This window comes from Centrocercus urophasianus, unplaced genomic scaffold, assembly GCF_019232065.1.
Source record: "Centrocercus urophasianus isolate 14NV4802_14NV808 unplaced genomic scaffold, USGS_Curo_1.0 seq_14, whole genome shotgun sequence".
Lineage (NCBI taxonomy): Eukaryota > Metazoa > Chordata > Aves > Galliformes > Phasianidae > Centrocercus > Centrocercus urophasianus.
Genome location: NW_024884586.1, coordinates 43,184,361 through 43,196,438, shown reverse-complemented (window position 1 = coordinate 43,196,438; position 12,078 = coordinate 43,184,361). Strand labels below are relative to the sequence as shown.

General features: G+C 45.2%; 1 protein-coding gene across 3 annotated transcripts in view; it reads left to right on the top strand.

Moving 5' to 3' along the window:
- The first annotated feature begins 3,355 nt into the window (after positions 1-3,355).
- CDC42BPB (CDC42 binding protein kinase beta) overlaps positions 3,356-12,078 on the top strand; it is an 87,540-nt gene continuing 78,817 nt past the window's right edge. For all 3 annotated transcript variants that reach the window (XM_042814674.1, XM_042814673.1, XM_042814672.1), the window contains exon 1: positions 3,356-3,563. In XM_042814674.1, the coding sequence (XP_042670608.1) occupies positions 3,386-3,563 (178 nt within the window). In that variant the 5' untranslated portion in view covers positions 3,356-3,385. The remainder of the gene's footprint in view (positions 3,564-12,078) is intronic.

Genomic DNA, 12,078 nt, shown 5'->3' with positions numbered 1-12,078 from the left:
CAAACAGTTATGGAAAGGTGACAGTTTCCTAAAAAATAATTCCAGGAAGGAAAGCCTATGATGACAACAAGAAATAAACCACTCGTTATTCTCAGTCAGATTTAACTCTTTCTTATGTCTCTATTTTTTTTGAATTCATTATTAAGAGCTTTCTCTGATTTCAGTTTAATTCTATCTTGTATTCTGAATCCTTGGAAAACTTTTCCCTCACCCCACATTAGTCAGCTTCTCTCTCTTCTAGAAATACCATCTAATTTTATTACTTAGAAGAATATATTTAGGTCTTCCAGATAGCTCTTCTAGCTTTTCAGAGTCTCCCCTTTGTTTATTAATGTAAAAACAACTGAAATAAAAAGAAAATAAAGATTGCAACTTGAATATTTTTTCTTTTTCTAGAGTTGTCTGTCTGTATTTGGCAAAGCAGATGTTTGCAATGTTGTCTTGTTTTGTTTTGTCTGGTTTTGTTTTTAGCATGGAGGGCTCTATTTTTAATGAGCTACGTTGGCAATTTCTGTCCACAGCCTTCTCTATTTCTTTATTCTTCTCACTTACAAATCGATCTGTGGGTGGATTTTCCTGAAGTCATAAAGCAAGTGACACAGCTATTTCCTGTAGCCATCAAAATTCTGTAAGAGAATTTCTCCCTTTAGTAGTTACTAAGTTACCTGGAATACAGCCAAAAAGAAAAAAAAAGAAAGAAAAAAAAAAAACAGAAAAAAAAAAAAAAAAGAAAAAAAAAAAAGACCTAAGTTGATTAGGTCTGAGATAAGTTTTCAATAGCCATATGGACATCATGCCTTCAGTTCTGCAAGTCTACAGTGACCACAAAATGTATGAAAATAATTTTGCTTGCATTTGTCCCTCCCAAAACGAAAAAGTTTTTAAAATTAGAACAGTACCAGAAAAGCGGGATGTATTTTTCCACTGAAATACACCACAGGAAAAAGGAACTGATGAGATGGATCATTTAATTCATTTTAGCCAGATCACATTTATTTTTAGTACACGGAGTTGGCACATGAGCAACAGGAGTAGAATACCTTCAGCTGCATTTTCAAGCTTATATCCATTTGTTAATAAGTACACCAAATGTCACTTTTCAGCAAGGTTGGTTTTTTTGTAACTGCAAACATTGCTGTGAAGATCCAGCATTATTTATAACACATGAAAGTCCGAATGGTTTGCAAGATTTTTTGAAATCTTCCAACTAATTCTGAAATATGTTCAATACCAATCAAATATTCTTGCATGTGCAGGTCTGATTCACAAAATTCTCCATAGCTGCTAAAGAAGGCTTCAATATCATCTGTCATCCATCTGTCGTCTTCTCAGCACAGGACTTGATTCTTCACAGTGATTGGTGCAAGTCAGAAAGAGCTCTTGAAATCCCTGAATCCCACTAATGTAGAACAGACCAATGAGACTGGAAACATTAAAGCAACTGGTAGGCAGCAAGTGGCTACTTCTCCAACCAGCTGCAGTTTCCTTTATAAGAAGGCTGTGATAATCACCATCTGCAGGAGCTGATAAAAAGGGGTAAGACGGAGATTGTAACTTGCTCTTGTATTGTTATGATGAACTATTCTATCTTTAAAACTCTACTCCAACTCCGCTCTGATCAGCTCAAGATCAGTCTAAAAGTGATCAGAGTTCAATCACAGTCTCTGAAGTGGTAATAAGTCAAAATGTTACACTCACATTTTTTAATAAAGCATTATCACCCAAAAAACAACTGGAATTGTTAAAATGCTGAGGATTCTACAAATCAATACATCATTGATATTAAACAGTTTAAGATTAGGTGAAACAACTGTAATCAGGGAGGAACATAGAAGAAGAACAAAAACTTTTGTCTACGGTGTGAAATATTTTTTTCAAGTGGATGTTTGCAGAAGGAAGTACAAAGAGACAGAAATCATTTGGAAAATCCTCTGTGGTTTTTCTTCGTTTTAAAAATACAGTGCAGTAACAGCACTGGGAAAAGGGTAGCTCCCAGCACAGTTAGGGTCTGGCCCTGAAGGTAATGATCAGTATCATTCAGGTCTTTCCACAACTTCTGTCATGGTCCTTGTAACCACAATGGACCCCAGCAACAGCAACTACGCAAACCCCATCTTCAGCTTCTGGTCCTGGATCTGACAGCCCAGCACCGAGGTACCTCCCTTCTCTGTGCACTGGTTTTCAGCTCACAATGCTCCAGCTAATCACCAGGGGAAAAGGAGTAAGGAAAAGCCATCCTTCCCACTGCAGTTTTGCATCGGGACCTGACTGGCTGCATTCCTATAGAAGTAAACTCCCATCGAGCTGTTCAGCATCTTGCCTTAAGGTGCTGCAATCTCTAGGGAGAACAATTCTCAGAATAAATTGTAATAAATAGAAAAAGGCACTGCAGAAAGCTTGAGCATCTTGCACCTAGCTCTCTTCGAGTGATCATGGAGAGCAGCTGCTAAATGCAGGCTTCTGCTTGTTTTGCCTGCCTCCAGCCTAAGCTATTCCCTATCACCAGAGAGGCACAGAGCTGCCGTTTCCAATGGTGGGGCCTTTCGCCGGCATCAGGACAGGGGATGAGGACAGGGCAGGACATATGTGGCCACCCTGCGGATGCTGCGATGAGCTGCCATCTCTCGAGGGAAGCAGTGGCCTGTCATGTTCCCCAGAGCTCCGTGACCTTGCCTAACTGCATGAGGGCAGCTCCTCAGGAGCTGCCAGCATGCAACGTTGGATGGATGCGAGGAAACATTTATTCTCAGAAAGAGCAGCAACACAGTGGCACAGGCTGCCCAGAAGGTGATGGAGTCATCATCCCTGGAGTGTTCAAGAACCGTAGAGCTATGGCGATGAGGGATGTGGTTAGCGGGCACGGTGGGAACACGTTGATGGCTGGACCAGATTATCTTAGTGGTCGATGATCCCAGCGGTCTTTTCCAATTTTAATGAATCCACAACAGCGGCGAGAAGTTGCCAGGAGGCGAAAGTGCGGCCGCGAACGCGCAGCCTCCTCTCGGCCCCGTGACGAATCTGCCGAAGCGGATGCAAAGAGCAGACGGGCGCGCCCCTCCGTCCCCGCACCCCCCGCTACGGTGTGGCGCTCGGCCCAATCTTCCCGGGCCGTGCCCACGTCGGAGCGCGGCGCGTTGGGCGTGGCGGGCCCGGCGCGGAGGAGGAGCGGAGCCGTGAGCGGAGCTGAGCGGGTGCGGCCCTTCCCGCCGCCGGGGCGAGGCCGGAGCGGGAGGCCGGGCGCGGCCCATGGACCGGCCGCGCCTGAGGCGGAGCCCGTGGAAGGAGCCGCTTGGCCCCGGAGCGGCCGTGAGGGGCGGGAGGCGGCGCGGCTGAGCGGCCCCGGGGCCTTGCGCGCCGCCGTCCGCCGGTTCGGCCGCCCGGCACCATGTCGGCCAAGGTGCGGCTGAAGCGGCTGGAGCAGCTGGTGCTGGACGGGCCGCAGCGCAACGACAGCGTGCTGAGCGTGGAGACCCTGCTCGACCTGCTGGTCGGCGTCTATGCCGAGTGTAGCCGCGACTCGCCGCTTCGCCGCGACCGATACGTGTCCGACTTTCTCGAGTGGGGTGAGCCGGGCGGCGGGCCGAGGGCGGGGGGAGGCATTGGCCCCGCGGCGCGGCCGGAGCGGGGAACACCGGCTCTGGGTGCGGAGTCCCCGAGTCCCGCTGCGAGCCGCTCGGCTGCGGAGCGTCCATGGGCCGGGCCGACCCCAGCGGTAGGGCGATGCCCCGCTCCTGCGAGCGCTGCTGGGCTGCGGGAGGGCTCCGAGCACCGCCGCCGTGCCGGCCCCGGCCCTGCTGCGGCGGGAGAGAGGCTACGTCCGTGTCCCTTCCGTTCAGGAACGGCCCCAAAGGATGGAGTGCTGCCAGGCGGCCTTTGTGGCAGCTTTGTTCAGTGGTTTTGTGGCACTAAGCGGGGTGATGGTGAGAGCCCTCCGATAGCGGACAAAAAGAAGCGTGGATACATGCTATCGCACTTTTATCCTAAGTTTTCTGTCCCTCGGTGCTTTGTAAAGGTTGTTGACTGCAGGCAAGTGAATAGAAGAGATTCTTCGCTGGTGCATGCTTAACTGAATTTATGTTAAAACGGCCATGGTGGCTGACTGGTTTATTCAGCTGAGTAAGTTATGAATAATAATGCGCAGTGAAGGTGACTTAACTTCTCCGCGGAAAAGGAACTGGGGGTGAGGGAGGAGAGAGCACTGCTCGCCAGAACGCTGTCCTGTTTATCAGCTGGGCCATGTGTGTGCGGTTAATGAGGCTTTTAAAGATCTCTCTTAAAAAAAAACCGAACCCACAAAACAAAGGATTTCCTTAGGGAGGGGGAGGGGCGATTTACTTCAATGGATGCAAGTGTGCCCTTGGAGCTTCCACTGCAGTGCTGAGGCGTGGGGACAGCTGGTTCTCCTTAATTTCTGTGGGGACCACCACTCTTTGTCATACGCTAACCAACTAAGAGGATTCACTTCCTGGACTCTTCTATTGACGTCAGTAATGCGATTGCCAACTGAATAATTAACCACTTTATCACATCTGCCCTGCAAGCTGCAGCCAGGGGAGCATTGATTATTTGTTTCGTGGTGGAAGCTTTGTGTGTCTTCTACGAAGTGCAGTGTGTTGTCATACTCTTGTTTCCCAGCGGATAGCTGCAGTGAGTGAGCATATATGAACTGGTTGGAGTGATACAGCGGACTGCCATGGTACTTAAATCATTCTCTTAATTTCTATCCTTTGAGACAGGCCAAAGAGAGAGATGCTTCTTCTGTAGTGCTGTTGGTGGTTGTGCCTTGCTGATGGATGCCTGTATTGTCCTTTTCTTTGTGATGGGAAGACCAATTATCCAGCTGTTTGTAAAATTGCTTTTTTAAGTTCTATTTGCAGCATCCACTGAATGTGAAAAGGTTACTGACTTGATGAAAAGTGTAGGTCGCAATAAAAACAATGTGTAGCTCTTACTGCACCGTGGGATTACCCTAGTATAACAAAGTGCCTATTCAATAAATAATTGAAATCTATGTGAGCTACCATCTGGTGCTGCAGAGTAGAGATAGAAGTTTATAATCCGTGCTCTTCCTGGTAAAAGGATGGGCCTAAGTCTGGGCTGCTGTATATTTGTGTTCCATCAGCCGGGAATATCCTTAAAAGCAATTAAAGCTGATACTCTGGGTTTCTCCCTTTCCTTCAAGCTGTTAAAAGCAAGTAAATGCCAACAAGACACCTTTTATCTGTGTCCTAATGCCCTCACAGCGTGTTTCCACTGACAAGGAACTTGTTTCTGCCTCCAGCTAATGAGGAAAATAGCATGCCAAACACACTAATCTTCCTCATGTCATGATGCGCAGTCTTAATTACAGTTCGTTTCTGTGTTAGAAGATATTTTGGATTGATGCGCTGTGTTCTGTGTGCTGTTATATGTCTGTGGCAGCATGAGAGTGTAGCTAAATATTTGGGATATACTTTGAAGATCGGCACATTTCTTTATCAGCTGGAGACAGAAGGAATTTCCTTTTGACAAAATGGAGACTTATCACTGACAATGGAAATAAGCTGCACGAGTCTGAAGGTTAGGTTAAATCGAGCTGTGTAACAAAGCATTCCTCTACAGTTGTACTGTGAGACTTGGGCCAGTTTCTCCCAGCTGACATCCAAGAAACTTTGCACATCACCTGCAGTGGTTAGTGAGCCCCGTATGATCGATCTCATTGCTTCTGTCCTATAAACCTGGCTGCTGCTCCCTGCAGTCCTGCCACAGGCTTATTTCTTCAAAACCTCCTTCCTATTTGGTTACCACAGAAGAGTGTAGGGTGTGGCCATTTGCCCAGGGGCATTCCATCTCTTCAGAAGCATCATCAGAATCTGCCATTTTAACCTTGTCAGTTGTAGCTTTCCCATGGTGAATGGCATTTTGGATATTCTGTACTTTTTTCCCTATGCTGGAATTATAATAATTTTTTTTTCTTATGCCAGGTATCTTTGGAGCTGAGCTTTCAAGTGAAGATTTTAGAAGTAGTTTTCTTCCAGTTACTTTTATTTATAAAAACTCTTGAGTAAGATCTCACTCAATTAGCTGTCGCTGTATTGTTTACATAATGGATACTAAGATAATGCTCAGTATTTCTAGTGGGAATTAAATCCAAGTTTGTTAACTCAGCAGACCCGTGTCTTACATGTTCAGCAAGAGTTTGCCAAATCTGTGCTTAGTGTCATTTTAAGCCATTGCTGCATATGCTGCTCCTAGAGTGAGAAATAATAAAGAACTTCAATAGCCAGCTCTGTTTATTCCAGTTCACTTTATCTTTCCTCTCTGAAGGTTGTCACCAGGACTGCCCAGCTGAGAGGGCTTTTTGGCCTCTGAGGCCAAGTTCCTTGCCTGTCCCTGCCAGACCTTGTAGCACTGTAGGGTTGCCAGGAGAGCTATCTGGTGCTGGGCAGTCCTGGTGTCCTGAAAGGCCCACAGATCAGCCTTGGCTGATGGTGCCCAAGCCCACTGAGACAACTCAAAGATGCGGCAAGCAAGGAGGAAGGTACACGGTCTCTGGAGTTACTGAGAGGATTATGCTGGTCACCAGTGCTTAGTAATGTCTGTGCACTGCAGGGGGACCTCCTGAGAGACTTATCCTGAAAAAAGCGTGTCTGACCTTCTGCATGACAAGGAGAATAAGACAGGGTGGGGAGCCATCATGGCTCGGTCTGCATGCATCACCTGCCCTACAGTTTGGCTTTTAGGTGCAGTGTGTTCCTCTGTACGGAGCATGTTGTTCCCTCATACTGAGGAATATAAAGCTTTCCTAATCCCACACTGAATGTACTGGAGCACAAGGATGGCTTGCTCACAGGGTTACTTCACTACAGCCATGCTCACCTAACGTCACTTTATTATTCAGGACTGATGTCAGTGGGCTGTGCAGTGCTTGCTGCCCCTTGCTCCAGCCAGCAGGGGCTGGCACAACCAGCTGCTCCATTCTCCAGCAGATACTGGCAGGAGTTGAGCCAGTCAGCGAGTGTTTTTGGTGCAGAGTCTAACAGGAGTGGGCCTTGTTGGTGTTCAGAGTGTTCTTAGTGCTGCACGGGCTTTCTTACTCCAGCCTTTGTTTCCTCTGATCCTGTTTTGTACTGCTGGCACTCTGTGTAGGGTGGGATGGCAGTCATCCCCATGAGATTTGTTCAGCATTTCACCCTCCTGGACTACACGCTGGCTTGATTTCTTTGTGAGAACACCTCAAAGCCAGTGTCTGAATAGGTTAGATTGATCTTCTGCATTCTCAGTTTGTGTAGGGTCTGCTCTCCAGTTAGGCTGCTGTTCTGCTTTTGTTTTTTCCTTATTGCTATTGTTGTTCTGTTTGTTTGTTTTCCCTGAGAAGGAGTAACTTGAAGGCAGGCTGAAGTTGTGGGGAAAAGAAAGAAGTCTGCAGCTGATTAGCACAAGTAGGCCAGCTGGGCACCTGCTGTCAGGCTGCTTGGCTGGCATAATAGGCAGGCAGTGCATGCTATTGTAGTAACAGCAATTTATTCTCACTATGGCTTAGGCGGGGGAAAAATGCGTGTGTAGACGCTCAGCAACATCTCCAGCCCAGCCTTGAGCTGCCACTTTTGGGTGGATGTCTGTTACATGGGTGGCTGTGCCATAGATGGAAAAATCATGTGCAGAATGCTCAGCAGAAGGGTTGCTGTTCTGCTGGTGCAATGATTCACAGCTTTGGGTCACTGTGAGGACTGGTACTTCAAGTTTTGCATCTTGCTTTTGGTGGGGGCTAAAAGAGGAGTCTGTGAGTTAGTTTTGCAAGTCTGCTCCTAGACCTACTTTCTTCTCCTTCCAGCTGCTTGAGAGGCATGTTAAGCTTTCAAATAAAAGGCTCTAATGAGTGAAGAGAGAAACTTGCAGTGGCCTTCCTCTCATAAGAGTTTAGAGTCTGTTCTCTCAGCTTGGAATGGCTATATTCACATGTGTGGATGTGGATCTGAGAAAGGGTCACATTTCTGCAGCCTGCATATAGGGCTTCTTCAAAGCTTGCTGCAAGGTAGCCCTAATCCTCTGGCTGCCACAGAGACTGATATGCTAGAAAATGAGCTAGGTAAGGGCGGGGATGTGGTGTGTGGTACTGGTGCATGAGACAGAAACTATTTTGAAGTATTTTTGAGATGACCTTAGGGCTGTCAGGCTTGGAGCACTGCTTATGAGGATGTTCCTTGTGTCCTTTTTTGGGTAACATCAGGAAAAAGTGTCACTTAATGGCATGTTTCTTGATTTGAGTTTTGTTAGCTTGAATTTTCTTCCCTTCACCACTTCCCCCTTTCCTACCCTTCCCGTCTGCAGAAAAAGCCAGGAAGTGCCTCCAGCCTCTGCGGACCTGTTTGACATCCTTGTCTGCAGGCAGAAGCTGGCCAGAGAGTGATAAGCCTGTTGAGAGACAGCTTGCTTCAGTAGCGTAGGCAGCTGATGAATGAGAAGTCTGAATTTCTGTCTCTGCCTGAAGTCCTTCCAACCGATTGCTGAAGCCTGTTGTGGTCGCTTGTACTTGAGGCAGCCGCAGGAGGTGGTGGGTGAGGCTCTTGGGGCAAGGAGCTACAGACTTGCAGAGGTTGTGGAAAGGCCGGTGGTGGCCATGGTTTCTTTGTGTGCATTGCAGCGTGGATACAGCTGGAAGCCTTTCCTGCTCCCTGAGGGCTTTTCTGTGTTCAGAGTCAGGGCACTGTAGCCTGGGTCGCCTTTGTGAGGAAGCCTTTGGCCGTCATCTGGCAGACAAGCACTAGCAGGGCCACTGAACCCTGGCTTCCAGCATTCTCTGCTGTTAACGGTTCTTTTACGAAATTGATGTTGGGATTAAGTAATGGTGGAGTAGCAAAAACTGCTTACAAAAACATTAGCTTTAAGAGCACTGTAGTCAGGGCCAGTGATCTGAAGGCACGAGGTTCAAAGCTCACTACAGAGTACATAATGGACTCTTTGCAGCACATCTCTTCTAATCTCTTATTTTTAGAACAGGGCAATATCTTTTAATGACTTTCTGTAATATTCTGTGCAATGCTGGCATTGAATGTGGAGTTGTGTTCTGACAGTGTGAAGGTTTCTGACACTGTGGCTTGGAGGTTGAGATGCTCACCAGTATGTGCTATTAAAACAGCAGCTGTTCTGGGCAGAGATTGTCCCTTGTGCCATCCAAGGAAGTGGGTATTGCTTCTGTCCTGTGGATAGATAGTTTCCAAAAGCTTGCTAATAAGTTGCTTGTTAAAGGCTGCTACCTATTTTGTATTTTGAAGTTGTTTATATATGAAAAGTCAGCAAGGGATAGATAAGTCATTGCTGAACTTGTATTCACGTAGAAAACATGCACATGCTGTCTGGCACATGATACAGGAGAACGTAGAACGCAGAAGTAAGATTCCAAAAGCATCCATAAATCTAACACTTTTCAGACTTGTTTCATGTAGAAATACAGAAGTCATTTTCGTTCCTTTTTTTGTAGGTGATATAAAGATACAGCGTTTGGCTAAGAAATTCTTTATTTACGCCATTAAAACTTCCGTAGTTGGCACCACTTATGCGTTCTCAGTGGAGAGAAACCTCTTGGATGTTGGTTTATTCAGCAGATTTGGTGCAATGAACTTTTTTGTCAAGTGAAGTTGAAGTAACCTTTTCTTTTGCAAATAATTCGCATGAGGGGGTGAGTCAGTATCTGTTACACCTACGAGAAGGAAACGGTCTTAACTGCGTGAGTCAGGCTGAAGAGACTTCTTTCCTCAGCTTTTTTTAGCAAGTTGATTTTGCTTTATGGCTATATATTAATACGTCGGTTTTCAGAAATCTTGATCTGTAGCTGAGATTAGCTGGGAATGTTAAACTGCAGCAGATTCTTCAGACTTTAGGAAATTTACATCCTTCCTTATAATTTGAGACACTTTGTGCAAGCTGTTTTTGGAAGGCTGTTACAAAAAGGAAGAATTATGATACCTAAACAGTAGCAAATGTATTAGAGCCATTAATGCAATGTAGTGCTTAGGATGCAGATTAACTGCATAGACTCATCTCCTTATTTACCCATGTCTGAACAGATGATGGGATGCTGGCTCACAAGCAAAATCGTTGGGAAAGGTGATAAGGGGCTTATTGAAACTTTTTACTAGATTTTTGCTTTGATAATGCTTCAAACAGAATTAAGCTTCATTATCTAAGGCTCTTGCAAAGTACGCATGAGAATTCCAATCTGTTCTCGATGTAGTCACTAAAGAGCTTATATCACACTTGCTAATATGTCTGACTGAAGCTCTAGTATTTAAAAAGAAAGGAGGGGAGGCTTGATTTTAAAAAAGCTTACTGAGGTAAAAAAATTTTCAAGTGTGTTCAGGCTGTGGTTTGGTGTGTTCTGTTCTTTTTAAGTGCCTCCTAATACTAAAATATTCCACTGTATTTTCATCAATGTATGCAGATTGCTGGAATGCCAGCTTCCACTTATGAGGACCTTTGTTCCTATAATGAATGTAGCTTTTTTCAATAGGAAACTACACACTGTTTTCTTAAGTCCTGATTTTGCATAGACCTCAGTAATCATGTCTGTACTTGGGGTGCATTCAGATTAAGCATGTGTATCCATCATTACCAGCTGAGACTGTGTGCCTGAGTTAGTAATTTCTGTCATTTGTGCCATCAGGGTCTTAACATTGAAATCTGTTGTTACTTAACCATGGCTTGAAGCTTCAGATGTGACTGGTACCTCTGGGTTCCCAGCTTGAGACCTCTGTGAAGGAGTCCGAGGTTTGGAAAACAGCAGGGATGTCTTCACTGAGCATTGAACATTTAACATGGATTCATCAGTCAGGTGTGCATTAATGCAGGCTGAGGTGATGCTCTTACCTTGCCTAAGTGCAGTGCCATTAAGGCCTTGATATATTCAGCTGCCTTTCCCCAAAAAAGCCAACTAGAGAAAAGACGAGAAGCAGCATCGACTCCAGATATATCCCAAATTCTTTTCACGTTTATGAATGTTTTCTGGCAAAAAAAAAAGTGGATAATTGCTTTGTGAAATCCTTCTTGAAGTTCATCTATGTCTGTTTAGTGAGATGTTCATTTTCAGGATTTTAAAGAAGTGTATAAAGCATTCTGTCTGAACATTTAATTCAGCTTAATCATAGGTTATTTTGTTCCACTTTTCATAAAAAAAAATCAGAGATAAATATCAAAGATGAAACCAATTTAAACTCTTTAAGTGTTTATGTGGAAATCAATGTTTTTTTGTTAAAGGAGTGCTGCAACTATTCTGCCAATATTGTGCTTTTCTTCAGGACTGTGTGGTTTGTGGGATTTGTATCCTTTCTTATAGAAGATGGGACCTCAGTTAAAGCATAGCAATGTGGCAGGAGTATGGCTTCCTGCTTGCAGCAGCTCCTCAGCTGAAGTACTGTACGTCTTCCCTGCATGTGACTTATGGAAAAGCTTTGGACCTCTACAAATTCTCAGAAAATGCATAAACATGGCTTTTGTTTTCAATTGGTTTAAATGCTGGAGTACTGTGGAAATAAACAGCTGCAAACTTTTTTCTTTAAAAAGAAAAAAAATTGAAGGTGTTATAAACCTTGAATGAGTTTTAGAGTTGTGCTGGGTGTGTTGGGGGAAATCTGGCCTCATCTGAGGAAGGAAGAGGTAATACTTCTTGAGCATCAGAAGCCATTGTCCCTACTCTTGTGGCATTTCTCTGTCCTTGGTTTCCCCCTTCTTCCAGAGATCCGTGCACAGCCTGGGGACGGACGGCGGTCCTCTCTGCTATTTCTGCTGCTATCACAGCATGCCTTCTCCTATCTTAATCTTCCACATCCTTTCTCAGAAGTTGGCTTCTTCGTGCAGCTTTTCTGTGTGCTGCCAGTTCTATTGCTGCCCTTGACGTGGCTGATCAATGCTGAGGGCTGGAATGCTCTGCCTGCCTTTTATTTTGCTGTAATTAAGGCAGAGTAGGAACAGCAGGAGGGTGACGTTAGACACCGAGATCCTATTAACGTCTTGAAATATGTTCTCTCCAGGGTTTGCTTTTTAAGGTACATGTTTGGTTTTTAAGTTTAGCTCTTCATGTGATAGGATCAATTATCCTCCACC